The sequence below is a fragment of the Podarcis raffonei genome, chromosome 8 (assembly GCF_027172205.1).
Source record: "Podarcis raffonei isolate rPodRaf1 chromosome 8, rPodRaf1.pri, whole genome shotgun sequence".
Taxonomy (NCBI): Eukaryota; Metazoa; Chordata; class Lepidosauria; order Squamata; family Lacertidae; genus Podarcis; species Podarcis raffonei.
Window position 1 is genome coordinate 36,024,988 of NC_070609.1, and position 26,237 is coordinate 36,051,224.

General features: G+C 46.2%; 1 protein-coding gene across 6 annotated transcripts in view; it reads left to right on the forward strand.

The window, feature by feature from the left end:
• The window catches only part of ADGRG1 (adhesion G protein-coupled receptor G1), a 37,684-nt gene extending 13,430 nt beyond the window's left edge, over positions 1-24,254 (forward strand). For all 6 annotated transcript variants that reach the window (XM_053399228.1, XM_053399230.1, XM_053399232.1 and 3 more), the window contains 13 exons: positions 6,900-7,087; positions 8,278-8,730; positions 10,592-10,730; positions 12,664-12,811; positions 13,347-13,490; positions 15,613-15,738; positions 16,754-16,799; positions 17,482-17,585; positions 17,686-17,804; positions 18,471-18,739; positions 20,147-20,255; positions 21,203-21,462; positions 23,150-24,254. In XM_053399228.1, the coding sequence (XP_053255203.1) occupies positions 7,048-7,087; positions 8,278-8,730; positions 10,592-10,730; positions 12,664-12,811; positions 13,347-13,490; positions 15,613-15,738; positions 16,754-16,799; positions 17,482-17,585; positions 17,686-17,804; positions 18,471-18,739; positions 20,147-20,255; positions 21,203-21,462; positions 23,150-23,268 (2,076 nt within the window). In that variant the 5' untranslated portion in view covers positions 6,900-7,047 and the 3' untranslated portion in view covers positions 23,269-24,254. The remainder of the gene's footprint in view (positions 1-6,899; positions 7,088-8,277; positions 8,731-10,591; positions 10,731-12,663; positions 12,812-13,346; positions 13,491-15,612; positions 15,739-16,753; positions 16,800-17,481; positions 17,586-17,685; positions 17,805-18,470; positions 18,740-20,146; positions 20,256-21,202; positions 21,463-23,149) is intronic.
• The last annotated feature ends 1,983 nt before the right edge of the window (positions 24,255-26,237 follow it).

A 26,237-nucleotide genomic window follows, 5' to 3' on the forward strand; every position in this document is an offset into this window, starting at 1 on the left:
TTGCGCCTTGCCCACAGGCTCCCTCCTGAGCATGGTTGGCCCAGGACACTTGGCTACCTGAAGGGGAGCCGCGAGAAAGACCACCCACTCAGCTCAGGCTGGTGCTTTGAATGGCCTTACTTGGTTCCTCCCCTTGTTTTCTTCTGCATCTCAGGACCAGCTGTCTTGGAGCCCTGGCTTGGTTTTTGCACCCATCATGGATACACATTGCCTCCCACAGCCTTCCCCAACTTGATGCCATTCAGATACTGTTGGACTATGGATCCAATCAGTGCTGGCTGTGGCTGGTGGGAGTTGCAGTCCACAACTTCTGGAGGGCATCAGGTTTGGGAAGGCAAGCATACTTCAGCAGGGCAAGTATAAAAGAAAGAAAAAGGTTGTTACAGGAATGATAGACCCTGCATGAAATTATTACACTTGAAAAGAGTCTAATTGAGTTTGGCTGGCAGGCAGTGCCCTGATTGCAGAGATCGACTCAAGTCCTATTTTATCCTGACTAAACTGCAAGGACTAGTTTGTGCAGAAAAGTCCTCTTATCTGCCGAACTCTTGCCTCTTCTCCCCACCCACCTCTTTTCTCTCTTCATTTGACATTTCTGTCTCCGAATTTATGCTTTTCTTCTGGGTGAGGAGGAGCTGTTTGCTCCAGTTTCAACAGGAGTTGCTGGCTTGGGCCTTATTTGGAAGGCCAGGGATGCAGAAGGGATTAACACTGAGTCTTTGCACCATGAGCTCAGCTAGGTAGGTGCAAGCAGAGTGAATGCAAGGCTGGTTGGAGATAGGCAGAGGCAGAGGGTGGGGGAGAAGAGAAGCTTGTTCAAGGCCTTAGCCAGAACTTCGCTTACCTGCACTAATGTGCGTCATCCACCCCAACCTGCTTCTCTTTTTCACCATGTTGAAGGAGAAGTAAAACTGGGTACTCTGTACTCCACCTGAACTCCTGTAGGATGCACAGCCCAAGAGATTATTTTCCAGCTCTTCTGGGGCTTGAGCTTTCGGGTGTCTCCCCAGATTCTTAACCATTTTCTCTCATTGCTCATACATTCCACCTTCCATTGAAGTAGACCCTCAGTTGTTCTTCTGGAGAGGACTATCCCGACTTCTGACACATATCATGGGATGAGCAACCGGTGGCCTTCCTGGTGTTGCTGGACTCCCAGCAGCCTGCATGACCAGTGATCAGGGATGACAGGAGTTGGTAGGTCTTCTGGGGAGCCTGAGGGTCCTCATCTCTCCTGAACTTAGTGCAAAGCCAGCATCACTACTGCCGGTGTTGTGGTTATGTGGCTTGCTCTCAGCCACCGATTTTACCTTGCTGGGGTGTAAATAGGAGCAGAAGAAGCTGCTTGCTCCAGAGTTGTACAGAGCATTGGCCTGTCTGCAAGAGAGAGGTGCTTTGTTCCACAGAGCTGTGGCTTTCTTCTTCTGAAAGCTGAGTAATGCAGTCCTGCATGCAGACTCCTATAGAGAGTCACCGCTACATTGGCAGAAGCACTCAAGCTGCTGATGCCATTTCTTGCATGAAGCTCTTCCTTCCCATGGAGATTCACTAGAGTTCAGGGGTGCCAACTTGAATGGAATATTGCGGGGGCCCAGGTAAGCCCCGCCCTGCATAGTTGATCACATGATACAGGGCACAGACCATTTGAATGGGAATGCCCATCAACTTTGTGGGGCCGAGCCCCCTCAGATATTTTATTGCGGGGGCCAAAGTCCCCATGGCCCCTGGTGGTTGATTCCTATGCTAGAGTTCAAACCTTTTTCTCTTCAGGAAGCTCTGAGAGAAGACCTTCTATTTAGTCCTAGCTAGGAATAGTTGACCCACTTGAATGTAAGAAATCTGATTTATGCTTAGTCAGTCTTTTGGTCCATCTGACTCAATGTTGTCTACACCAGGGGTGGGAAACCTGTGGTTCTCCAAGCATTCTGGGGCTCCCAACTCCCACCTGCCCCAGCCGGCATGGCCAATGGTTAGCGATGATGGAGGTTGTGGTCCAGGAGCATCAGGAAGACCATAGGTTTCCCATCCCTGGTCCAGAAGAACATTGTTTTTTGGCCTGTTTCTTCAGCCGTGCTCCCTTGGTTTCTATCTCAGGTCACTTACAGAAAAAAGGCCTGAGATAGCTGTCAAGGGGTACATGCCAAAATTCTGTGTCCAACTTTACATATCTCTAGGTGAGCTTGCCTAAACCAAAATAGTTTTTAGTAGGGGTGAAAGCTGCACAGCCTTTTCCACCCCATTTGTCGCCTGCAAAAGTCTCATTTGTTTGCCCCCACTTTAGTACTGATGGGGAAAACCCAGCTTCTTTTTGATGTGGTTTTCACATGTTGAAATCTGTCTCTTGAGATCATTACATTGCTGGAAAGCCCTGAGAAGTGACTCCTGTTCTTCCTTAGCACCCTTCTTCCTTCCAGCCTTTGGGTTTTGTGATCCATCATGGGGCATTTAGCATGTGCCCCAAATTCAAATGGCAAGTGAGCCCATGTGATTTAGACAGCCGTGGGAAAGAAGTGGGGGAAATGGGGAAACCAGCCTCGTGACTGAAGCGTTATCGCCTGCAACCCGGTTGTGGGCACCTTTTTGACAGGGCAGCGCTTGCAAGTGAGAAGAAGGATTTCCAAACAACAGCATGAAGAGAGGGCATGTGAGTTCTGACAGTTAAGAGAGGGGTTTCCAAACAGCAGCAAGAAGTGAGGGCGCCTGACTTCTTGCTTGTGGAATCCTATGAACTTGAATGGATCCCCACTTGTTAAAATAAGTTGTTCCTGTTGGCTAATCTTTCCATATATAATTTTGTCAACGTATGCTCAGTATCTTTATTTCTTATTTATGGCACAGTGTTTCTAGAGTGAAACATAATTGAAAGGGCAGGGTCTCTGCCGCGCAGCTGCTACTGTCTGAATTTTTGAGTGAGGAACAGGCTATGGAAGGGAGGTCAACAGACTCTGAGGTTATCAGTGGAAGAACACAGTTGCATAAGTGGATAGAAATCAAAGATGAACCCAAAAACCTCTAAAGAGGGGCGAAGGGAAGCAGACAGTTGGGTCCAAGCTGGTGATCCACACAAGTTTGCTATTTATGGCTCTGTGAGGAATTGAGGGGCCTGTGCTTACAAACTGATGCTTAAGCAGACACCAGGATAGACAGGATGCAGTACCGAGGGAGGCAGGGATGAGACTGTGAAATCCCGCTACAGTCAAACCTTGGTTGTCAAACATAATCCATTCCGGAAGCCTGTTTGGCTTCCAAAATGTTCGACAACCGAGGTTCGGCTTCCAATTGGTTGCAGGAGCTTCCTGCACTCAAGCAGAAGCTGCATCGTACATTCGGTTTCCAAAAAATGTTCAAAAATCAGAGCATTTACTTCTGGGTTATCAGTGTTTGGGAGCCGAAACGTTCCAAAACGGAGGTGTATTTGGGGTTGTTGGGTTCTTAATGTCTTAAGTAGAGAAGAAAGTGCTGTTGACTTTTTAGAAAGCCACGTGCACACCTAATAACTGGCAAGTTGAGGAAACTTCTATTTTAGTCTTGATCAGAGAAAGTGAAGAGCCCAACCAAGAAACTGGCAAGTGATATGGGTTTGCATTAACCATGGTTTCCATTGGTGCACGTGTGACATGAGATTAATCTTGCAAAGGGAGCTGGGTTCACTTCGGGGACAGGACGGGGGAGGGAGGGAGCGCACATCTCCACGACTGACTCCCAGTTTGCTGATGCGCTTGGCAAGGTGCCAGCATTGCACCTCCACTGGTCCCACAAATGAACTACATCTGGGTGGGAACAGTGCTCCAGGATGATTAGAAGATATACAATGAGCTTCTGATATGTTGCATGAGTAAACAGTTAAAAGACCAAGTTTTGCTTAGCAAAAAAGTAATGGTGCATTCTGAGTCACTAATGTCTAAAGTTTCACTGACATGCTTTCATATCAAATGATTTGCATTCATTGATGGCAGTAGAGGCTTGGGAAATTCCTGTTGCCAACATTGCAGCAGCAAGAAAATTTCCCACACCCACAAATACTCTATTTTTATGTGCCAATCAAAGTGAGAATGTCTTCTGAAATTTATGAAAAATGTGAAGTTTCATTCTGATACTGGGGTAGGGAAAGCAAGCAATAGGCTGCATTCATTACTAACATCTTGCCAATTTCTATACAGGCTCTATCACCTTGTGAAACAATGTTATTTATGATCTGCTTTTAGTTTTGCCCACAAACACCATTTTGAAGGTAGCTGTATTGAACAGTGCCCCTGTTTCTCATCAAGTCAGTATTGCAAGGAGTTTATTATTCTGACGAAGTTATCTTGGCCTTAATGAATGAGAAAGCAATCCAGCCAGATTGCTTTATGATGTGCAGGGGGTTGGACTTAATGGCCCTTGGGGGATGTTTTCAACTCCATAATTCTATGATTCCCTACCAGGGATCTCAAGAAACCAAAGCTGTTGCAGTCCAGCAGACACAGATAATACAGAGAGGGATTCTTGTGGCTTCATCCTCCATCTCTAAAGCATCCTTCTTCTGAATATCTGTCAAGAAATTATGAAAGCTTTTCTCCCGGTTGTTGACAATTACATGCAGAATAATCCTTATGGAATGGTTTCATCAACTCCTTAGTAAGCATATTTGCACATGACGTACTTCTTGATGCATGGACACAGTGTGAGATGGTCACACATCCAAGATATGTGGTGAATAAATAGAAAGAATCGAGTGGATCCAAACTCTTGCACCAATTTAAATTACCATGCTAGCACCAGGGGGGCCAAAGACTGGGTGAAATGGAAGGTTAGAGAACAGAGGACATCACACACCTCATGCAAACATTTGTCCGCACTGTTCCAAACCTGTGCTGGAAGTCTAGTATTGACCAAGTCTAGTACTACTGAATGCAGTTGTTTGTTTATATCAGGGAATGTGTGTTTTCCCTGAGTGTCAAATTGAAACATCACGTTTCCCATCAAACTGGGTACACATTTTTGCTTTAGTTATCTTCTGTGACATAATCTGTAAACCTTGGGATGGCTCAATCGTTGGTTACATAACATTTCCCAGACCTGCACATCCCCTTTGGTTGATTCCCACAGGAAACTGGAAGCTTGCCAGCAAGGAGCTGAATCTTAATCTCAGATGGGGGTGGATTTGGTTTGGATTTGCATTTTAATGTGAATCTACCTAATTTGCACTTCCTGAAACAATTCAGAAACCAAAACACTGCAATGTTTCATATTTGCACTTCTTTGATTTTTGTGGCGCAGGCCTCCAGCCAAAAGTGTGTATGAGAATGCATGTATTGATGCATTATATTAGGCAAAACTGTATATAAAAATCAATTTTAGGAGAAATGTGATGTAAGATGCTGACAAACTTTTGTGAAGACTTATTTTTTATAACAACAACAACAACAGCATATTTATTCCCCACCCATCTGGCTGGGTTTCCCCAGCCACTCTGGGCGGCTCCCAATAGAATATTAAAAACACGATAAATACATCAAACATTAAAAACTTCCCTAAACAGAGCTGCCTTCAGATGTTTTCTAAAAGTCAGGTAGTTGTTTATTTCATTGACATCTGTTGGGAGGGCGTTCCACAGGGCGGGTGCCACTACCGAGAAGGCCCTCTGCCTGGTTTCCTGTAACCTCACTTTTTGCAGAAGGCCCTCGGCGCTGGACCTCAGTGTCCGGGCTGAACGATGTGGGTGGTGACACTTCTTCAGGTATACCGGGCCAAGACTGTTTAGGGCTTTAAAAAGCACAAACTGCTGCAGAAATGTAGAGAGCTGAATTTGAGGTTGGAAACATAAGCAACTGCACAAAAGCTGGTTTGACAGATCTGTCCACCTTAACTCTCAGCATGTTAACCACTGCTGTATATTTGCACCCCAGGAAGCCATAGAGTCTTTGATCACACCTGTCTGCATTGCAAACGGGGTCAGGGTGGAGATTGTGGGGCCAGAATGGGAGGGGGAGGCAGCCCCAAGGAACAGTGTACAAATCTCGTTCCCATTGCACTGATGTTGTCATTCCATGCACAGTCTGTATGGTTGACTCAGACTGGAACCAGACAGATTTCTATTTATTTGTAAAAGCTGCCTACAGCTTCCATAAACTTACTGCTGGTGTCTGGTGGGGCTAATGGAAGGATGTCCTTTGACAGTGGGTGGGGAGTTGAAACGTGGGCTCCTGGTTCCAAGTTATTCCAAGACTGGGCATGGTTGACATGTTATGAAAGATGCTGAAGTGTGTTTTTGGAAGGGGAAAACTCACCTCTTGGATGCATCCCTCAGTCTGAGGTTCTCAGCATGAGAAGGACTGCGCAGATGGAGCAGAGTTGAGGAGCCTCCAGCCCTATGAACTGAAGGGAGCCCCTGGGACTGTATGGGACTGTGCCAGAATTTCCAACCTGGTGATTTCCAGATGTTTTGAACTACAGCTCCCAGTAACCCCCACCCAGCACAGCTGTGCTAGCTGAGGCTGATGGGAGTTGTAGTCCAAAACATCTGGAGGGAACTGGGTTGGGGAAGGCTAAACTATACTGACAGCGTAATTCTTTATATGCCTCCTCAGAAGCAAAGTTGTGTTGAAGTTCAGTGAGAGGAAAGTTGGTGTACTTGAGGAAAAGCCCTGTGGAACTCAGTGGATCCCATTTCTGTGGTGACATGTTTAGGATTTCAGGGTCAATTCATAAAATTAACCCTCTGCATGCATTAAACACACATCTAGATTATAGTGCCACACACCCCTGCTTCCATGGAAAGGTTAAGCACCCAATGTCAGTGGGGATTGAAAGCACTTAACTGCATATTGTGCCAATGAAGCTACCAAGAGCATCATTTTAAAAGAGTGTAGGTAATTCCAGAACCCAGCACTCTTTACAATGTTCCCTTCCCTTTGCAGACTCGGGGCAATGAGTTTTTAACTTCCACGATTGCTGGCACTTCCAGCTGGGCTGAGGAAGACAAGAGTGTTCATGGAGAAGCTTGAGGGGAACCCTCTGTCGTTGTAAGACCTTGACTGTGAAATAATCTCTTCAAAATCGCTCAGAATGCTGTTCATCTTGTTGCCTCTCCTCTTCCAGTCCCAAGGTAATATACACGTCTTGTTACCACTATTCATGGAACAATCAGGCCTCACCCCCTGTCTTCACAGTAAAATGGTTCCCTACATTTACCACCTTGTGTCAGGTTCCTCCTGGGATTCTGAGGCTTCTTCCAAGGCTGCTATTTTGGAGGTGGGGGGTTCAATCGCATCCCAGGAAATTCAGGTTGTGTCAGTTAAAAATAGATATGGGACTCTGGTGCAACAAACTTGCTCCCTCCACCAAATCAGGTGTGGTTTTTTGTGATCAGGAAATGCACTGGAAAGTGCTTAATGCAACATCATACAACCTCTGCTTTAATAAAAAATCAGAAGGAATGCTGGAAAAAAAAATCTGACATTTTCTAACCTCCCCACAAACTTGGTGCAAAGAAATCAGGATGAAGGCTCGATAAACAGGTCATCCAGAAGTATCCTAAATTGCTAATGCAGAAAGTCCTCTCCAGAGTGCTGCTGGTTGATGTAACTGTGTAGCTGAGGGCTCATCCAGACTTCTTTTTCCTGCTGTGTTTCTAGGCACAGTTCTGTGCTTTAAAGTGCCATGTCCAAGTGTCCCCCACCCCACCCCTGCCGCTTTCCCCATAAAAACCCACTCTTTACTGATGAATCTGAGCAAACAGCATTCCACAGAACCCGAAGTGCCGTTTGTTCCAATTCAGCGTCAAAGAGTGGCTTTTGTGGAGCAACAACAAAACACTTGGACTTGGGGCTTTAAATCATGGACCTATACCTAGAAAGTGCTGGGGAGAAGCTAAGTGTGGATGAGCCCTAAGAATCCCTTGTAGGGCTGGTCAATATCTGGCTTTCAGCATCGTCATATGTCACTGGCTAAACATCACAATATACCGATATATCATGATGTCTGGAATAAGGATGTAGACGCATTGACTGGCCTCACAGTCTTTCCCACATTGTAATTTTTGCATAGCATACACACACACACATCATGATTCATAATAAGCTACCAGGTCAAAAATTATGAAACTGATATCATGATACGGACTTCAAACTGGTTTTGGATGATATATCGATATATTGTCCAGTCCTAATCCCTTCCACATTCCTATATAACCTAAGACTTCTGTTTTAATAATACAGTCAGTGCAAATACTTCTGGGTGTTTCTCTCATGTCCTGATACAATGCCTTGTGTTGTTTTGGGGGTGTCTGTGATGCAGGTATTTGTGGGATCAGCAGCGATGAAGGAGACTTCCAGTTTTGTGCAACCAGGAATCAAACAAAGAAAAGCAATATCAGCTATGAAATCCAGAGCGACGGCATCAGCATTATAAACAGTGCAGAGAAACTGATCCTAAGGGCACCTTTCACTCCAGAAATTCAGTGTGGACGTATTACAGGATCCAAGGAGTGTCCTCTGCCACAACAATTGGGGCCTTATCGCATCTGTTTGCACTGGTTTCGGCATGACAGTCTTTTGACGATCACCTATGGGAAGTCCCAAACGAATTTCAGCCTGACTAGCCAGGCATATACCCTGTACTGTCCCATTACAACTGAAAATTCTTCTCAATATGGCCCCAATGTGCTTTATAGGGTCTCCTATGCCTTTAATAGGGGTGTCCACAACACATCCCTTCCGGACATGTCTGCATATCATTTCTACTTCACAGGTAAGCTTGCTTCTTTTTAGAAGATGTAATTGTGGAACCCAAAGGTCCAGCAGGCCCAGGCCCATTATTGCATGGCAGCACCCCCTCCCCAGAAAACCAGCTTTGCAGCCCAGAGCACAGTGGGCCACAAGCTGGTGTGCAGTTGAAAATTTCTTGGTGTCTCCAGACTGTCAATATTTTCTGGGAGGTATTCCAAGTATTGGAACTTCGGGTTTGCACAATTAAAGTGGATTATCCCTAGTGTAACAAGCCACTTAAAAAACAACAACAATTTTGTTGTTGTTTGGAAAGTAATTCATTGAAAAGTGAGGAATGAAGGGGTAATAAACTGGGAAACTTCTAAACAGCCTTACAAGCAAATTGGGATGAATTCAGGATGAATGCTCATTGTCGTATAACTGCATCATGAACAAATAATAATAATAATAATAATAATAATAATTTATTTGTACCCCGCCCATCTGGCTGGGTTTCCCCAACCACTCTGGGCAGCTTCCACAAAGACCAAAAATACACTAATATGTCATACATTAAAAACTTCCCTGAACAGGGCTGCCTTAAGATGTCTTCTGAAGGTCAGGTAGTTGTTTATCTCTTTGACATCTGATGGGAGGGAGAATGCTCAGTGAAGACCAGATATAGTCTCACTGTCACATAAGCTTTGTATAATCAAATTGGGGTGAATGCTGAATAAACCAGCCATCTAGAGGAACCCACCAATAAGCAATCTGGGTTATATAGCCATATTTCATAGAAGAGTTTGGATTTGATATTCCGCCTTTCACTCCCCGTCAGGAGTCTCAAAGCGGCTAACATTCTCTTTTCCCTTCCTCCCCCACAACAAACACTCTGTGAGGTGAGTGGGGCTGAGAGACTTCAAAGAAGTGTGACTGGCCCAAGGTCACCCAGCAGCTGCATGTGGAGGAGTGGAGACGCGAACCCGGTTCCCCAGATTACAAGACTACCGCTCTTAACCACTACACCACACTGGCTCTCCGCCACCTGTTCACCAATTCCTCGCTTTGCCAAAGCCTTGGCTATAAGCTAGCCCATCCATGTCTGGAGAGCAGGAGGGCATGGAGACCTGAAAGATCTTGTATGGGGAATCATAGGTGGAAGTATTTCCCCTAATTCAAATTCCTCCCCCCCCCACTCCCTCTATCATCTCATGGTCCAGCGGCTTCTTCTCTGGGTATACCAGGCCTGTGCGTGGAACGAACGCTGAGAGCAGGTGGTGGGCTGTTGTATGCACCTAGAGGGGGGAGAGAGGAGGAAAGAGGTGGGGGTGCATGTGCAGGGACATGCATCGAGCAGTCCTATGGCAGGAAGTGGAAGGGGAAGAAGGCAAACCAAATACAACAAAATGATGAGTTTGTTAACCAAGGAGAAGTGGCGGCGGAGGTTTGTCATAAGACACACAATGATCAAAGCTGTCTAATGAGCTACTATAACCAGGGCTATATGCACTGCAAAAAGAAAATCAGCATGCCCTTTCCCCAAAGAAAATAACCATTCCCAATTATCCAGAGAAATCCAGCTAAAGTATGGATAATTTATTCTGTGGACAGAGAGCTGTGCAGGACATTGAGGCCCTGCCTCCCTTGACCACTGGAAACCTTCCTGGACCCCTTTGCCAGCTCCTGAGAGTTTGTGAGGCTCAGGTTATGTTTCTGGACATATGTTTACATATGAAAGCTGGGACCTTATTTTTAAAAAACTAAACCTGAGTTTATCTGGATGCAGAATCTGTGCCTTTTCTGCTGCTTTCACAGTGTGAGTAAGGAGTCCTGTAGCCTGGAATGTAGTCCCTAATGAGGCTGTTCCTTTTTTGCTTCCTTTTTTGTGTTTGATTATGGGAAAGGTGATCAAGGAAAGACGCCTGTTCGAGTATCCGATATGGAAGGAAAAGTTAGGAGCGTAGAAGAAAAGCTGAAGACTCTGGAAAAAGGCGGGAAGCTTGGCAAGAGTGGCAGGAACGGCCTTCGGCCAAACCCATTTGAGTAAGTACTCATGAGCCAGTCAACACTCTCTGCTGATGAACTATTTATTTAAGAAATCTGTATGCCATCCTTTGTCAAAAAGCTCCAGGGCAGTTTACAGTGTCACAGCATAATAAACAACGTAACATACATACACCACACAATAGCCATAAAATACAAAATAATATAAAACAACAGTGTCAGATTATTCGCAATGTCAACCCAGCAATAAACTTCACAGCTCAGTCCCTGGGAAATGCAACAGTCTAGAAAGCTGTTATCATCTACTCCTGTCAGGTGCAACTATAAAAAAATTCTGTGTGACTCTGTGAATCCCCGCTACGGCTTCTCTGTGGCAAAGTGGGGTTGGTGGGGGAACAATGTGTACAAGCCACAGGAAGTGTACGTGTGTGTCTGTGTCACTCTTCCCACACTTGAGGAGGCTTTGTATTGTCTGCATTTTTAAGCAAGCAGACCCTGATTCACACAGAGCAAAATCCCATTCTCCTTAGCTTTTGCACATCTCCAAATGTTGTGATACCAATGCTCATTTCTGAAAATTCACAAAACGTGTATTTTTAGGTTAAAATGCCTACACAAATACACATGTAGAAAAATGCAGTTCCAATACTTTCAAAAAATAATGTATTTTTTCAAAAAATAATAAATATTGGATTAATGCACAAATGGGGACTAACACACCAAACTCTGAACTAAGGCAACCAAAACAGACCTGGACAGGAAATAACCCATCTGTCACTCCTGTTGCTCACTGTGGCTCCCTCCCCATGCCCGACATAGAAGATGTACACCTGGGAATTCCAGGTGCAGGGAAAGGCTAAGCAATCTCCACCTGCTGCTCCTCTTCAGGAATGGTCCCTCTTCTCCTTATGCCCAGCTGCTTTGCAGGGAGAATTGGTGAAGACTGGATTCCAATTTGTGTGTTTGCCACCGAATGCAGAGATCCACTTTGAGTGAATCCCATTCCCCAGCTCAGCACACTTTCCCAGCAGGTCACTGTAGCTGTGTCCCACCCTCCCCATGATCTTCATCAGATGCCCCTCACCCGCTGTTTACACTGGAAGCACAGCTTTACCTTGGAGCTTTTCATCTGATACGCATAGCAAGTGCAAGGCCCCAGAATGTGATTTGTGCAGTATGGAAAAGGGTTACTGCCCCCTACTCCCTGGCAGGGTCTGATCTGGCATGGGCTCCCTGCACCTGCAGGCTCAGTGAGCAACAGGTGTGATGTAGCAATATTACACCCAGACCTCAAAGTAGCACCTGCAAATATTGGAAATGTGCCAGCATTGCATAGGCAGTCTGCTCTCTACTGCTGCGTCATCTTGTTCAATATTGCTTATGTTTATGTTCACCTTCACTAATCTGGCGCTGTCCAAATGTTTGGGACTACAGCCCTCATCATCCCCGACCAGCTTGGTGATGGCTGGGTTTCCTGTATGGGTTTTTCACCTATCTAAAGGAGCCAAAGACTGAACCTGGGGACCTTCTGCATACGCAGATCCTGACTATGTCCAGATACTCTGAATATTGTGGCTTGCCAACTATGAAACATATCAGTGACTCAATACAGTTCCATGCCGCCAATCGGGTACAGTCAATTCTGAAACAGTGTCGCATGCCACTATGCAAATATCGAAACCATACCTTAACAGCTTTCATTCACTGACACCAAATATTAGCTGAATATTAATCAAAATGCAAACATTCAGAAAAATAGCCTGTGATTATTTGACAGCAGCCTTTGACAAGGTTTCTGGGAGCAAATTTGTTTTCAACTCTAAAAGCAAAAGTCCACAATACCAAACAGACTTGAAGGCTAATAAATGACCAAGTTGTATCAGCTATTTTCCTTGGCACATATAGTTACCCAGGAAGTAGCTGTGTGGACCCTGGTATCTCCAGCCATACTCAGTTAACCTTTTCCCGACAGGTTGCTCCAGCGTTTGGAGTCAGAGTTGGGAGAAGTAGAATTCCAAGGGAAGAACAAGACTTTTGGGAAGGGAGCACTGCTACATGCAAGCGTCTGGAATTTCCAGTCCTTGAGTCATCAGAATATAACTTTTGGACCCAAGCTAGAGGTGAGTAAAGGGAGAAAGGGCCATTTTAAATTACCTGCCGTACAAATTATTGCTCCATCCTTACCTCCCCATTGCAAGAAGTTTCCTTCTCTGTAGGGGAGAAATTCAGTTCAGTTTGCAGTTAACACCAAACTTACCTCGTTCACATTTTCTGACGCAGCATGAAAACCGAAATGCAGCCATCCTTCACAGCCCACACTTTTCTAATTTTTGCCAAGTAATGTGTACAAAAGTGCATATACCAGGGCAAAGTGTTCATAAAAATGTCTATCTTGGTGAAAATAGCACACACCAACATATTGCGGAAATTGCTTTGCAATAAGTTCACATTAAGCAAAAATGCATACAAACGTGTACATCGGGATAAATTAGCACTAAAATTCTGATTAGTTTTCATTATCATTTTTTAAAATTGCAAATTGGAAGGTGGAGAACAGAACTTAAAGCTGGGAAAATGAGAAGCTGAGAGAAACCCAAATGGAACTGGACCACCCCCTTTTCCTCTTCTACAAAGCATTTTATTTTCTTTTTGCAGGAGGACAAAGAGGCTCATGGCTTTGAAGTGATGCTGCCTAAAGCGGCCCTGGACAAAGTCGTCCTTGCAAAACCCAAACTCGGGCGCAGGCCGGCTACACCGAGGGCAGTGCTGCTGGTGGTTTCAAGCTCCACCCTCTTTCAGGTAAGGATGTGCAGAGAGGCTGCGGGTACGTTCTCCAAGGAAACTCACCTATCAGGCACAGAGATGTGAAGCTCCTTCAGGGATGAGTTTCTGCAGCAAGAGCACCAGATGCTTCAGCACCATTTGGCAAAACAATCCCTGCCCAACTTATTGAGGTCTTTCGTGAACTAGATGGTGGCATCTTTAAACTATAGGGTTTCTTTTTAGGGTGGGGGGAATCAGTCTGTGTGATGCCCTGAATGCTTTCCAATTCTTTGGTTTCTGTGAGGGTAGACAGTATGGAAACAAGCCTGCCAAACCAGCCCCTTTCTCTAGGCAACTGTAAGACCATGGCCGTAGCTGACTGCTTAAGCACCATAATTAGCATAACCAATGAAGTCGCCTTGTGCCAAAGGGCAAATGGGTGGGCCTTTCCCCTCAGCTTCCTGGTACTTAGAAACCAGGATAGTTGTGTGAGAGCTGAGCAGCAAGAAAGCAGGCTGAGGAGATGGACACAGACCCGTGCTTGATTTGTGCTTGAATCCAAGGCAGTAATGAAGGGAGAAGCAAATTCTGTTAGGGTGTAAATACCCTTCCATCTTAGGCTCAGGTTGTATATATGTGTAAATAAACCATATATCCAGTGCTTTTTTCCAGAGGGTACTCAAGGGTACACAGTACCTGCACCTCTCTTTTTGTTGTTAAAAAGTGTGGCACTTACTGTAAGAACTTCATGGCGAGTACCGGCACCTATTTTTCTAGGGAAAAAGCACTTCATATATCCTAAAGGCACCACAAATCTCAACCAACCCTCATTCAAAGGAAACCAAACTCCAGGAGTTTCTCACTGCTCAGAGATGGGGGTGGCATGGAACACGATGAAATTTCATCCCCTTCTTGTTCTGTTATATCTCATCCTGGTCCTCCAGATTACTTTTGCAAATTATCTGCTGGTGCGACAAGGAAAGCAGTTGCTGCTTTGAGATTCTGCATGGTGCCCATGCTTATCTATGTGGGCTTTCATTCTGCTTGGTTGGTTGTAAGTCGCTTTGGGTTGTCTTGGGCTTGATAAAATTACTAACAAATTTAATAAAAAATAACAAATAATAATATGTTGAGAGGGAGCATATGCTGGAGTACTTTTAAGTGGCTGTTTATGTACTTGTGGCCAGGGAGAGGCAGAGAGTGATTTTTTTCACCAGGTATTATAGTATTCACTGTATAATTCCCCTAGGGATAAGGTGGTGTGTGTGTGTGTGTGTGTGTGTGTGTGTGTGTGTACACACACACACACACACACACACACACACAGTATACACATATATACACGCACACACATTCTCCAGACAATTTCTCTTTTTTGAACAGTAGGCTGAAAATCTGTTGCCTAATGGCTGATAGGGCTAAATATGTTGCATATAAGGTTTCTGTGACCTGATTTGCGTAACATAGTAAGCCAGTCTATGGCTTAGCAAGACCACACAAACCTGTGAACAAACAAGTTCACAGCTACTTTGTTGCTTTCTAGTCTTTTTTTACTGTTGCACTGCACTGAACTAATAGCATGTTGTCCAATTTGGGATTCTCCTCACTAGCCAGGAACTGTAGCCAGAAACATGTCCTGCTTGCCTTGAAGTCTCTGGGCCCCATCCCTGGCTGATTTCCCTTGGGTCCAATTTGTATGCTCCTGGATGAAATATGGAGCACAGGAAGCTCCAGACTACAAGGGAACAGACTGGTCCTGCCAATAAAGCATCACTTAACTGAAAACTGAGCAAATTAGCTTCCTCCTTTAGGGCATCAACTGAAACGTCTTCCAAGCCAGGGATAAATTCCACACTTGCTGAAACATCAGCTGCATTCCGACAAGCTCAGGTCGTGGCATGAAGTTCTTGGGTTCTGCTGCTGTTGGGAGAAAGAGACTCAAATTCTGTATGTGATGGTGGTGACTGTGTACAGGCAGGATCAGGTCCACATGGAGGGAAGGTTGGGCAGAACGAGGTTTCATGAAGCAATACTGCCCCAAGAGGACAGACATGCAGGTGGACTTTGGAATATCTTGGTATGCACAGACTACACAAATGGGCTGTAAAAATGAGGTGACTTGGGTGGTCTCAAATGCTCTGATCTTTATTTCCTGCAGGACCAAAGTTCTTCTGACCAGATCCTGGGTGGGAAAGTGATTGGCCTCTCCATCTGGAACACATCAGTCCATGGCCTGCTCAGAGAGGAGCGGGTGGCACTCACTTTCTGGCACAACAGTCTTCCGGTAGGCCCTGAAAACCTTCATTCCCCTCAGAAGATCACGGCATCTGCTGGTGTCCCTTCTGATGTGGCTAAATTCTCCCTAAAGCTGGGCTGTTTTCCAGTATGAATTTACAACTCAAGTTTTAGCATTGCATGTGGAACCTTCTGAAAATCTTGGCCTGGTCACTTTTTCAAAGAGAGAAACACCACCAAGTGACAACTCCCTGTGCTGAAATTATTCTATGAATGCTTGTTCTTGGAACCGAACCCCTATTTCCAATCTCCTCTCTACAGTCAGGATTCTGTGCCCACTAAGCATCCCGAGTCCTCACAGAGCTATTTTTACTCCTCACCCTAAATATTTCTTGCACTCTTGCAAAAAACTGTGCTTCCTGCAATGTAGGGAGTTGGACTAGATTGGTCCCTTCCAACTCTTTGATTCTGTAAAAACCTTCTGCACTTCTGTAACCTGCCAATTCCTCCCTCCTGTGCAGATTTTGCCATGTGCTTCCATAAGGTTGCACACGGAACTGAGGCTGCTATCACTAGGAACATAGGGGGCTGCCTTATACTGAGTTAGATCATTGATCTATTTAGCTCAGTGTTTCCTACACTGACTGGCAGCAGCTATGTTTTCAGGCAGGAGTCTCTCCCAACCCTACCTGGAGATGATGATGATAATGATGATGATGATATTATATTATTTCTACCCTGCCCATCTGGCTGGGTTTCCCCAGCCGCTCTGGGCAGCTCCCAACAATAAAAACACGATAAAATATCAAACATTAAAAACTTCCCATGGGGGACTGAAACTAAGACTTTCTGCACGCAAAGCAGATGCTCTTACTGCCTGTTTCCCCCACGTATATTGCTCCTGTCTTTCTATCTCTGTTTCACTGGATGGAAGTATATTTAAGAGAATGTGTAGTTGTGAGGAAGCTGTAGGGGCATCTCACTGAACAGCCATGCTTTCCTGTTTTTGGCTTTTAAATTAAATCACCTGTGTTAAATTCACCCTCTGGTATTTGTTCTTTCAGTCGAACGTGACTCCCCAGTGTGTGTTCTGGGACACTGGCTCTGAAGGTAAGTTCCTACAGTAGCTGGGGTGGGTGAGATGTTTGGAAGGAATTCCCCTGAGCCCTCCTTCCACATTCCCTGTATTTGGTTGCTCCTTGAGAGCATGCGAAACCAGATGTGCAAAACACACTCCCCCTGCAGTAGCCCACGTTAAGAATGGACTATTTGCACCAGAGTTTCCCAAATTTCTGAGAGCTGAAGCAGACTTTTCTCTTGTTAAAATTGGAGGGGCCCTTTTTCCACCTGAAATGATGTACCTTGGCAGCATGTATGAATTATCACTGTCTGGAGTTTCTGCATGAGTCACAGTTCTGGACATACCTCTTGGTTGGAAACAGGTTGGGACAAAAGCAGTTCAAGTTTCAGAGGCCTGCCTGAATAAAAAAACTTCTTGGGAAACATCTAGGAGCAGGCAGGGACGAGTTCCACAGGATAGGGGTCCTGCCCACAAAACCCTCAGTCCCTAGTAAAGGCTGACTGAATCTTACAGGTGCAGAGAACTTTCTGTCTGGATTAGTAGAACCCAACAGACCTCTCCCACACTGTGTATGTTGTAGAACCATAGAACTGTAGAGTTGTCAATGACCCAAAGGGTCCTCTAGCTCAACCCCTTGCAATGTATGGCCTTGCTCACTTCCTTTACATGGGGACACCCACCTGCAGTGAGGCTTCTCCTTTTCACCCCTAGCTGGCCACCCAGGCAAGTGGAATTCATCTGGCTGTGAAGCAGAACGAGGAGCGGACCGAACCATCTGCCGCTGTGATCATCTCACCTTTTTTGCTGTGCTAATGGTGAGTACTGGTGGCTCCCATGCCAGGTAGACCTGTGCAAAGATTTTCATACCCCACCCCCATTCTCTGCCCCTTTTAAGCCATCTCCTTCCACCTTCAGGTGTCCTCCCCAGAAATTGACCGCAGCCACCAGGTCTACCTGACCTTGATCACTTACATTGGGTGTATTGTTTCGGCCGTGGCATCGTTCTTCACCATCTTCTTCTTCCTCTGCACAAAGTAAGGCAGATAAAATTTTTTGCTCCAAATAGGGCAGAAGTCCTGGGGGATTGGGGAGACAGCCCAGGAGGAAGACCTGCTGGATCCTAGAAGGAAATCCAAAAGGGAATCATGGACTGAGGGGGGGGGCAAGAATAATAACAGAGGATGAAGGAGAGATGGAGTGAAGGTGAAAAGTCAGAACAGGCTTCCACAACATGGTGCCCTCCAGATGTTTTGCGCTGCAACTCCCAACAGCCCCATAGTTCAAGGAACCATGGCTTTGTGTTATGTGCGAGCCAGGCCATTGTCTCACTAGTGAGCTCGGTTGTGTTTTTTACTACATTGATCTCAAGCCACCAAAATAGAAGCATGGAAGAGGTGTATCCCAGGAAAAGGCAAGTAGGTCTTTCCTTGGGAATACCTAGCTTATGGCAGTCTTATTCTGGCCACCAGCTGTTGCATCTGTGGAGGGGAACACCATGGAGAAAAGCCTATGGACTGCTGGAGCCAGGTGTGCATATGACAGACATGTGTGGCTTGTATTGAAAAAGAGTAAGGCATTGATTATCAAAACATTGATTGAAGCCATATCCTGGGAGACTTAGTGTATGGTTTGACTGAAGCTTGGGGTGGGGATCCCACACACAATTGGGAAAGAAATATCACACTCTCTTTTGTCCCCAGGAGAAAGCAAGGGGACAACATTGTCTACGTTCACATGAACCTCCTCTGGGCCATCTTCCTCCTCGACATGAGCTTCCTCATCGCAGTGCCTCTGGCCCCTACCGGTGGTGACGTAGCTTGCAAATCTGGCGCCATGTTTCTGCATTTTGGGCTGCTGGCCTGCCTGACCTGGATGGGTATCGAGGGCTACAGCCTGTACCTCCTTGTGATCAGAGTCTTCAATTCCAACATCAAGCATATGCTCCTTAAGCTTTGCCTGGTGGGCTGGGGTGAGTGGCCAGGGGTTGCTGGGAGTGGTGCATAGCCAAAGAAGTTTGTGACTAGGTCCATTAGGAAGCTGGGCTGCAAGAGAAGACCGATAAGCAGAAAGAAAGCATCTGATGCAGTAGAGTGGCTCAGAGTGTGGCCAGATTGCTGGGAAGCCCCCAGTTCAAATCTGGCCTCTATCACAAAAGGAAGCTACTTTATGCCAAGTCAAACAGCTGGTCCATTTGGCTCAGCATTGTCTCTGCTGACTGGGTGTGGGTCTCCAGGGGCTGGTATTCAGCTGAGTCCTACTCAGAGTAAACCCACTGAAATTAATGAGCTGAAGGTAATGCTGGCCATTAACTTCAGTGGGTCTATTCTGAGCAGGATTAATGTTAAATGCCACTCAGGGTCTTCCCTATCTCTACCTGGGGATGCCTTTCGGTATTGAACCTGGGACCTGATCCAGCCATTGGCCTAATCCAGCAGGACTCTTCTTAGGTCAATTGGCAGGAAGTAGCTCTTTTTTTTTTTACATAGGGGAATATTCAGAAGTGGTATCCTCTCCCTCTGCTTTGAACTGGAAACTTTTATCTATGGTAAAAAATAAATAAATTCAGGTATAGTGCCTGAAGTTGGGGTGGGAGTGACCTCATAGAGCAGGGATGGGGAGCCATTTTCAACCCCAGGGAACCCTTCCAGGGAACCTCCCAGGGAACCCATGTCAGTGGCAGATGGGGCTGGGAGCAAAAGTGGGCAGAGCCAGAAATGTGCATTTTGCCTTTCTGCAATCTGCTGGCTTCCACGCACAGCCCTCCCTTTCCTCCATTCAGTCTAGCAGAGTTGAAGGACACATCCCTGCCAGGCCAAGCCACTGTGGAAGGGTGTGGCTTGGGGAGAGTCCTGAGGGCCAGTTAAGAGAGGCTTCAAGGGCAACATTTGGCCCCTGAGAAGACTGAGGCTTCCCATACCTCTTCTCAAGCTTGGGGAGCAGCTGCTGCCCCTTTTCCTTGCTCCACCCCAAGATACATTTCTGAGTTGTGGGACATGGGAGGGCATTCTGTCTTTCCAACTCTGTTCCTGTTGACCACTCACAAAAAGAACATTTGGCCCCCTTCAGAACCCCTTGGGTCCAACAGAAGGGCAGAATCCATCCTCATTTTGGATCCACTCATTTTCCTGTCTGCTGTTCAGAGTGATTTCATTCTGCTGCTTGTGGTTGTGTTCCTTTTTTTGCTTTTTTACTGGCTTGAAATTTTTATCTAGCATAGTTCACTTTTGCCTGCTTTGGAGATTTTTGTACATGACTTGCAAATACTTAGAAGTAAATGCATGTGTGCATGGGGAGGCAGGGGGGTGGGTGCAGGTGCCAAGGACCATCCAGGGAAGTGGGGTATAAACATTAATGCATATTGTCCTCTGCCTTGCAGGTCTTCCCCTATTCATTGTTCTGCTGATCTACGTGATCAACCAGTCGCATTATGGACATTTCCCCATTAAAGTGTATGAATCCTCTGGGGAATATACCAATACAACAATGTAAGTGGCTTTTTTGTGGGGGGTGCAAGTCCTCTCACAGCCAAGTTGATTCAGGTAGCTGCATTCACAGTTTAGCCATAACATAGAAGTATAGAAGCCTTTTCCTGGTAGTGGGCAGGGCAGAGACAGGAGTGGGTTCTCTCTCTCTCTCTCTCTCTCTCTCTCTCTCTCTCTCTCTCTCTCTCTGCCACCCTATTTCTCCACATTTCCAACCCCTGCGTGCTCTGCTCCTGATGGTTCCTCTGCAGACATGATGTGCATTCAGCCCATTTAAATTTAGTGCCGCTTGGGCCCGGGGTGGGATCCACCTATCAGATGTGGCCTGTGGAGGGTTGGCCACCATTTGATCTGGCCCCAGGTGGTTTTCCTACTCCTGCCGTCCATCTTCCTGCTCCATACAGGTTTCACACCAGCAAGGTTCCAGCAAGCACCAGGCAGCTTTTTCCCTAAGGGGTGTCAGGTAGTTGGGCTGCCTGCAGCTCTCTTCCCGGTGGCAGCACTGGGTGGGTGGGCGGGCGGAGAGGGTGTAAAATGGGCTTTCTTCTGCCTTGAGATGTTCAATTAACTTTGAAAGTCCCACAATGGATTGACAAAAGGATATCCTTTTGTTGTGTCCCTCACCCAAACGGATGTGCTACAGTCTGTCCCCAAAATTTTCTGACAAACACACCTCACTCAAATTTTTGATTAGCCACCTTCCAAAATGCAAGCATGGGTGCCCCTATTTCAGTCATTTCTGATCTCAGAAGAAGGGGAAAAGAACATTCTAAAGTTCCTAAGCTTGTTTCTCTGGACTTGATTCTTCTGGTCGGCCACTGTGAGGTCAGGATGCTGGAGTACATGGGCCATTGGCCTGATCCAACAGGGATCTTTATATGTCCTTATGAACATGCTTTGGGACACTGTGCCACATCCCTCATGCCTGCTCCCTCCCTCTTCTTTTCCAGCTGCTGGATCACCAAAAAAGAGATCAACAACTTCCTGAATCTGGGCTTTCTAAGCCTGGTGCTCTTCTTCAACACCATCATGCTGGGCGCGATGGTGCAAGCGATCCTCAAGCTGCGATGTCAGTGGGGATATGCCGTGATGCTCCTGGGGCTCAGCTGTGTGCTGGGCATCCCTTGGGGGCTGGCCTTCTTCTCCTTCGCCTCTGGGACCTTCAAGCTGGTGTCTGTGTACCTTTTCACCATCATCAACTCACTCCAAGGTCAGTGGGTGGCAGCTGTTTCCTCCCTTCACTTATTTGGGTTGTCATTTTGTCACTGTTTCTTCTCTCCACTGGAATTTGGTCTATTAGGGTGAACAGGCCAGTGCCCCACCAACCTTAGTCTCTACCTGGCTGCCGCCTTCATTTCAACCAGTCCAAGGGGTGGCTCTCCTTGTTGTTGGCTCTAGCGCCACCTACTGTTGACCCCCTCGCCTATTGCCCTATACCAGTCCAAAGGGGAACCAGCCACCATCAGTGCCGGATTTATATAAAAGCTAAACAAGTTATAGCTTAGGGCCCCACTCTCTTGGCCCCCCCCCAAAATTTTTCACAATATACTACTTCTTAATTGTATTTCAGTTCAACAATTACTTTGATAAAATACATATTTTGTTATCTGCAAATGGCTTCAGATACCTATGAGGTCCATAAATTACCATATGGCGTACATTCACCAGGAAAAACAGCGACAATTTGTTGTTGACAAAGGACAGCTGGACATATAAAGGGCCCCATTACCTTCAGTAGCTTAGGGCCTCATCAAACCTAAATCCGGCCCTGGCTGCCATTGAAATCACCTTCTTCGGCTTGCAGTTTATTTATTACCAGGGCAGCATCTTCAGAATCAGCCCAAGGGCCAAACTACATGTGACATTAGTCAATAGGGTTGTAGGTTTTGTTTTGGTTTTTTGACATGGGGCAGGGAGACAGATCCTAATATGGAGGCTTAGGGTTTTTAGCCCTTTTCCTCCCTTGCTACAGTACTGATGCAGATTGGGGCCTTCACGCTTGCAGTTTGCACTGCAAAAAAGAAAAAAAGTCCCCCTCATTTCAGTGGGATCTTGTTTGACCACAAAATTGCAGGGTGTGGGTGGGTGGGTGGGTGGGTGGGTGTGTACAATCCAAAGCAACTCCACCAAAAGAAGCAGAGGGCTTCTTAAAGTCCCCTCTACCCTCCATGTTAGGGTTCACATTAGTAGGAGCAGAGGAAGCTGCCTCATTCTGAGCCCTAGAGCATTGCTGCAACCATCACAGCATCATCAGCACTGACTGGCAGAGGCTGCCCAGGTTTTCAGGCAGGGACTTATTCTCAGCCCTACCTGAAGATGCCATCAGCGATTGAACCTGGGACATTTTGCATGCAAAGCGGTCCTTTAGCCCACCTCTGCTCCACACTGACTGGCAGTGGCTCTTGGGGGCTCTCCAACACAGAGTCTTTCTCAGCCCTACCTGGACCTTGCACCTGGGACCTTTTGCCCTCTGGTGGCTGGTCCATTGTGGTGCATGGGGCTCCCTTGGAAGGTGGTGGACGATCCTTCCTTTGAGGTTTTTAAGCAGAGGTTGGGTGTTGTGAAGTTGTGATTCCTGCATTGCAGGGGGTTGGGCTAGATGACCCTTGGGGTCCCTCCGAACTTTATCATTCTATGTTTCTAACCTTAGTGTTCCCCTAACTTGTCTGCACTCTTGTAACCAGTTGTCTCCACCCCTTGCTGGCCTCCCTGCCTCTCACGCAGCAGTCTCTAGGAACATCACCCACTGCTGCTTTTGCATGCAGAGTGTGGGCTCTGTTGCTGAGCTGTGTTCTTCCCTGACACTGCCACAGGGGAGGTGCACACAGGAGGACAAGTCTTGCCACGCTCTCCAACTCCTCTTTTCACGTTTCCCTCTCCTCCTCCTCTCCCCACAGGGTTCCTCATCTTCCTTTGGTACTTGGCAAAAACCCTCCAGTCCCGCAGGTCTTCCTCCTACTTCTACAGCACAAATTCCAGCAGCATCAAGCTACAGCCAAGCAGCACCAGCATATGATCCAGTGAGGGGTCACATTCTGCTTGGATGTCCTGCCTTGCCTCCTGTGGAACCGAAGGCCTCTTCCCTACCTGCTTCGGAAATCCAGACTTTCGGGAATCACTTTGTCCTTGCACTGCTCATAGCTGAGTGGTTGGCGTACAGGCTATTTTAAAACTTGGAGCCCTCCATGCCTGTCTCTCCCCTATTTATCAGGGGTATCCTCACCTCTAAACTCCGTCTCCGTGGAAAGCGCTCATTCCTGTTGAGCACATACGAGGGAACTGTTGCAAAGAGGAAACCACGTCCACAAATGGTTTAAATGCAGTATTTCTTTCTGTATATATTTATGTAATTTTTTTAAAGGGGAACTCTTTTTGTGACTCCTTTTCCTAACAAAAAAGGACCGCTCTCCTGCTCTGCCATCGGTTATGAGGCATGTCGGGGTATGTGATGGCAAAAAAAAATTGGATAGATATTGAGAGCATGGATAAAAAAAACACCCTGCAGAAATACAATGGAAACAAGTTAGAAATTATACTGTTGCACGCCACCCCAATCTCCGAGCAGTGCTAGGTTCCAGGCACTTAACCCAGGATTTGTGTTTCCTTTACAATGGGCAACAGCGGAGACTGTGGTGTCTTTGTGATATACGGTTTATTTACACACATCTATACAATCTGAGCCCATGATGGAAGTGCTCACAGCATTAACACCCCAAAAGGATCTTGGATTCAAAAAGACATCAAACATTGCTCTCTGCCCCTCTTCTAGTTTACATCACAGCCCCCAAACTCTACTCCAGATTCTGGCATTTGTCCGTCTCACTATCTGCAAGTTGAAGAAGGAGCCCTGCCTGTTTGTTGTTTCGCACAGAGCTTCAGTCTCTTAATCTGGAAGCCTAATCTAGAAACTAGCCTGGCATATATTTTAACACATGCTGGATCCAGGCGTTAGAGGGGTCTGGTACCTCCGAACTCATAACAATACTATAATTTGCAGGAAAAGCGTTGTTTCAAAGGATTTTATTTTTAACTCTCACTAACAAAGCAGAAGTGGCCAAGCTCACTGCCAGACTTGCAAATAGGATCAAAGGACCTAGCAGGAGGCGTGGAAAACTGGAAGGAGTGAAAACCACCACTTTGGAAAAACAAATGCAAGAAGGCCACAGGACTCCTGAGTGGGCTGACTCTCTTTGGATTTTCCTGAGCATAGAGAAAGTCTAGAGTTATGGAGGAGAAAGTGTGGGACAAAAGGAGCTGAAGGAGAATGTTGCATGGACAAGGTGGAATTAAATGGATCAGAAGGGGTGCAAAATCCACATTCTGCCAAGGTGTGGACAGACCCCGAACAGTCCTTTCTATGTGTATAAGAACAACAGCCCTGTGGTGTATCCAACCATACAGGCATTTTCATCCTGAAACAATAGCTGCAATAGCTCTTTCTCTTTTTTTAAACTATAGTGTGGAAAGCTGATAAAGCTCTTTTTGTAATTCAAAATGCATTTGTTAGAAATCCTTTGCGGCAGATGCTTTGCTTGACTTCACCTGGATCAAGTAACTCTTTCAAGGGTGGGGTCCCTCCGATGCATTCCTCCCTGGGGGCTGCTCTTTGAAAACGCCAGCTGCCGCAGAACTAGCCCAGCAACACACACACACACCCCCGCCGTTCCCTTGCTGGCTGTGCCCCACCCAGAGCAAGTCCCAGCAGCACTCTCTCACCAGCTTGCAGGCTTCCTGTTCCCTTCTGGGCACAATTCAGAGAACAATAAAGCCATTTTCTTCAGGATCAGAAAGTACTGACCAAAAATAATCGTCGTTCCGTGCCATTTGGCAGGATAAAGGAGGAGAGGTGGGGAAAGCAGGCATCAACTTACGTCACAGGACTCCAGAATGATCACACTTGTTTTTAGTACCAAGATCACACAATATATTGGGGGGGCACCCTTCATTTTTGCTTTCTCCCAGCCTTCCCTAACCAGATTCCCTCCAGTTGTTTTGAACTACAACTCCCATCAGCCCCAACGAGGGGCTGATGGGAGTTGTAGTCCAGAACAGCTGGAAGACACCTGATTGGAGAAGGCTGCTTTTATCAGAATATAATGTGGTAACCCAGCAGGCTTTTCTATAAAAGTAGGCCATACATTTTGACATCTTCAATGGGAGAGAACAGCTTCTCAACTAAGTCCCAGTACGTTTCTGAGCACAATTCAAAGTGTTGGTTGTGACCTTTAAAGCCCTAAATGGTCTCGGCCCAGTATACCTGAAGAAATGTCTCCATCCCCATCATTCTGAGGTCTTCCTCCGAGGGTCTTCTGCTGGCTCCCTCTCTGCAAGAAGTGAGGTTACAGAGAACCAGGCAGAGGGCCTTCTCGGCAGATGTCAAGGAAATAAACTACTATCTGACTTTTAGAAAACATCTGAAAGCAGCCCTGTTTAGGGAGGTTTTTAGTGTTTGATCTTTTATCGTGTTTTTGATATTCTGTTGGGAGCCGCCCAGAGTGGCTGGGGAAACCCAGTCAGATGGTGGGGGGGGTATAAATAATAAATTATTATTATTATTACTAAGAAAATAGAATTGAATGTATTGGTAAGGGAGACTCCAGCATGAAACAGTTGACCATTATTTATATACTGTTGGAAAATTAGACTTGTAGTGGCAAAGCAGTCTCTACAACCAAATTTATGCCACAAAAATGTAAGCACATAGCAAACCCAATAGGCGTCTTAGGGCAAGACTCATACAGCTGCCCTGCTGGACAGTTTTGTTTTGTTTTTTAACATACAAAAATTATATTTATTGACCCATTTATAACTAGGGGCTGTGCCCCAGCTCGCACCACTTGCCAGCCCCCAGCCATTTCCCCCGCAGATTGACCCACTAGATCTTCCCACCCCATTTCTGGAGCTACTTTTCTATTCTGCACCCCCATGCACTAGCCTCACCCCCCCTTTTGTGAAACTGCACCTTGCACACAAACTACCCCATGG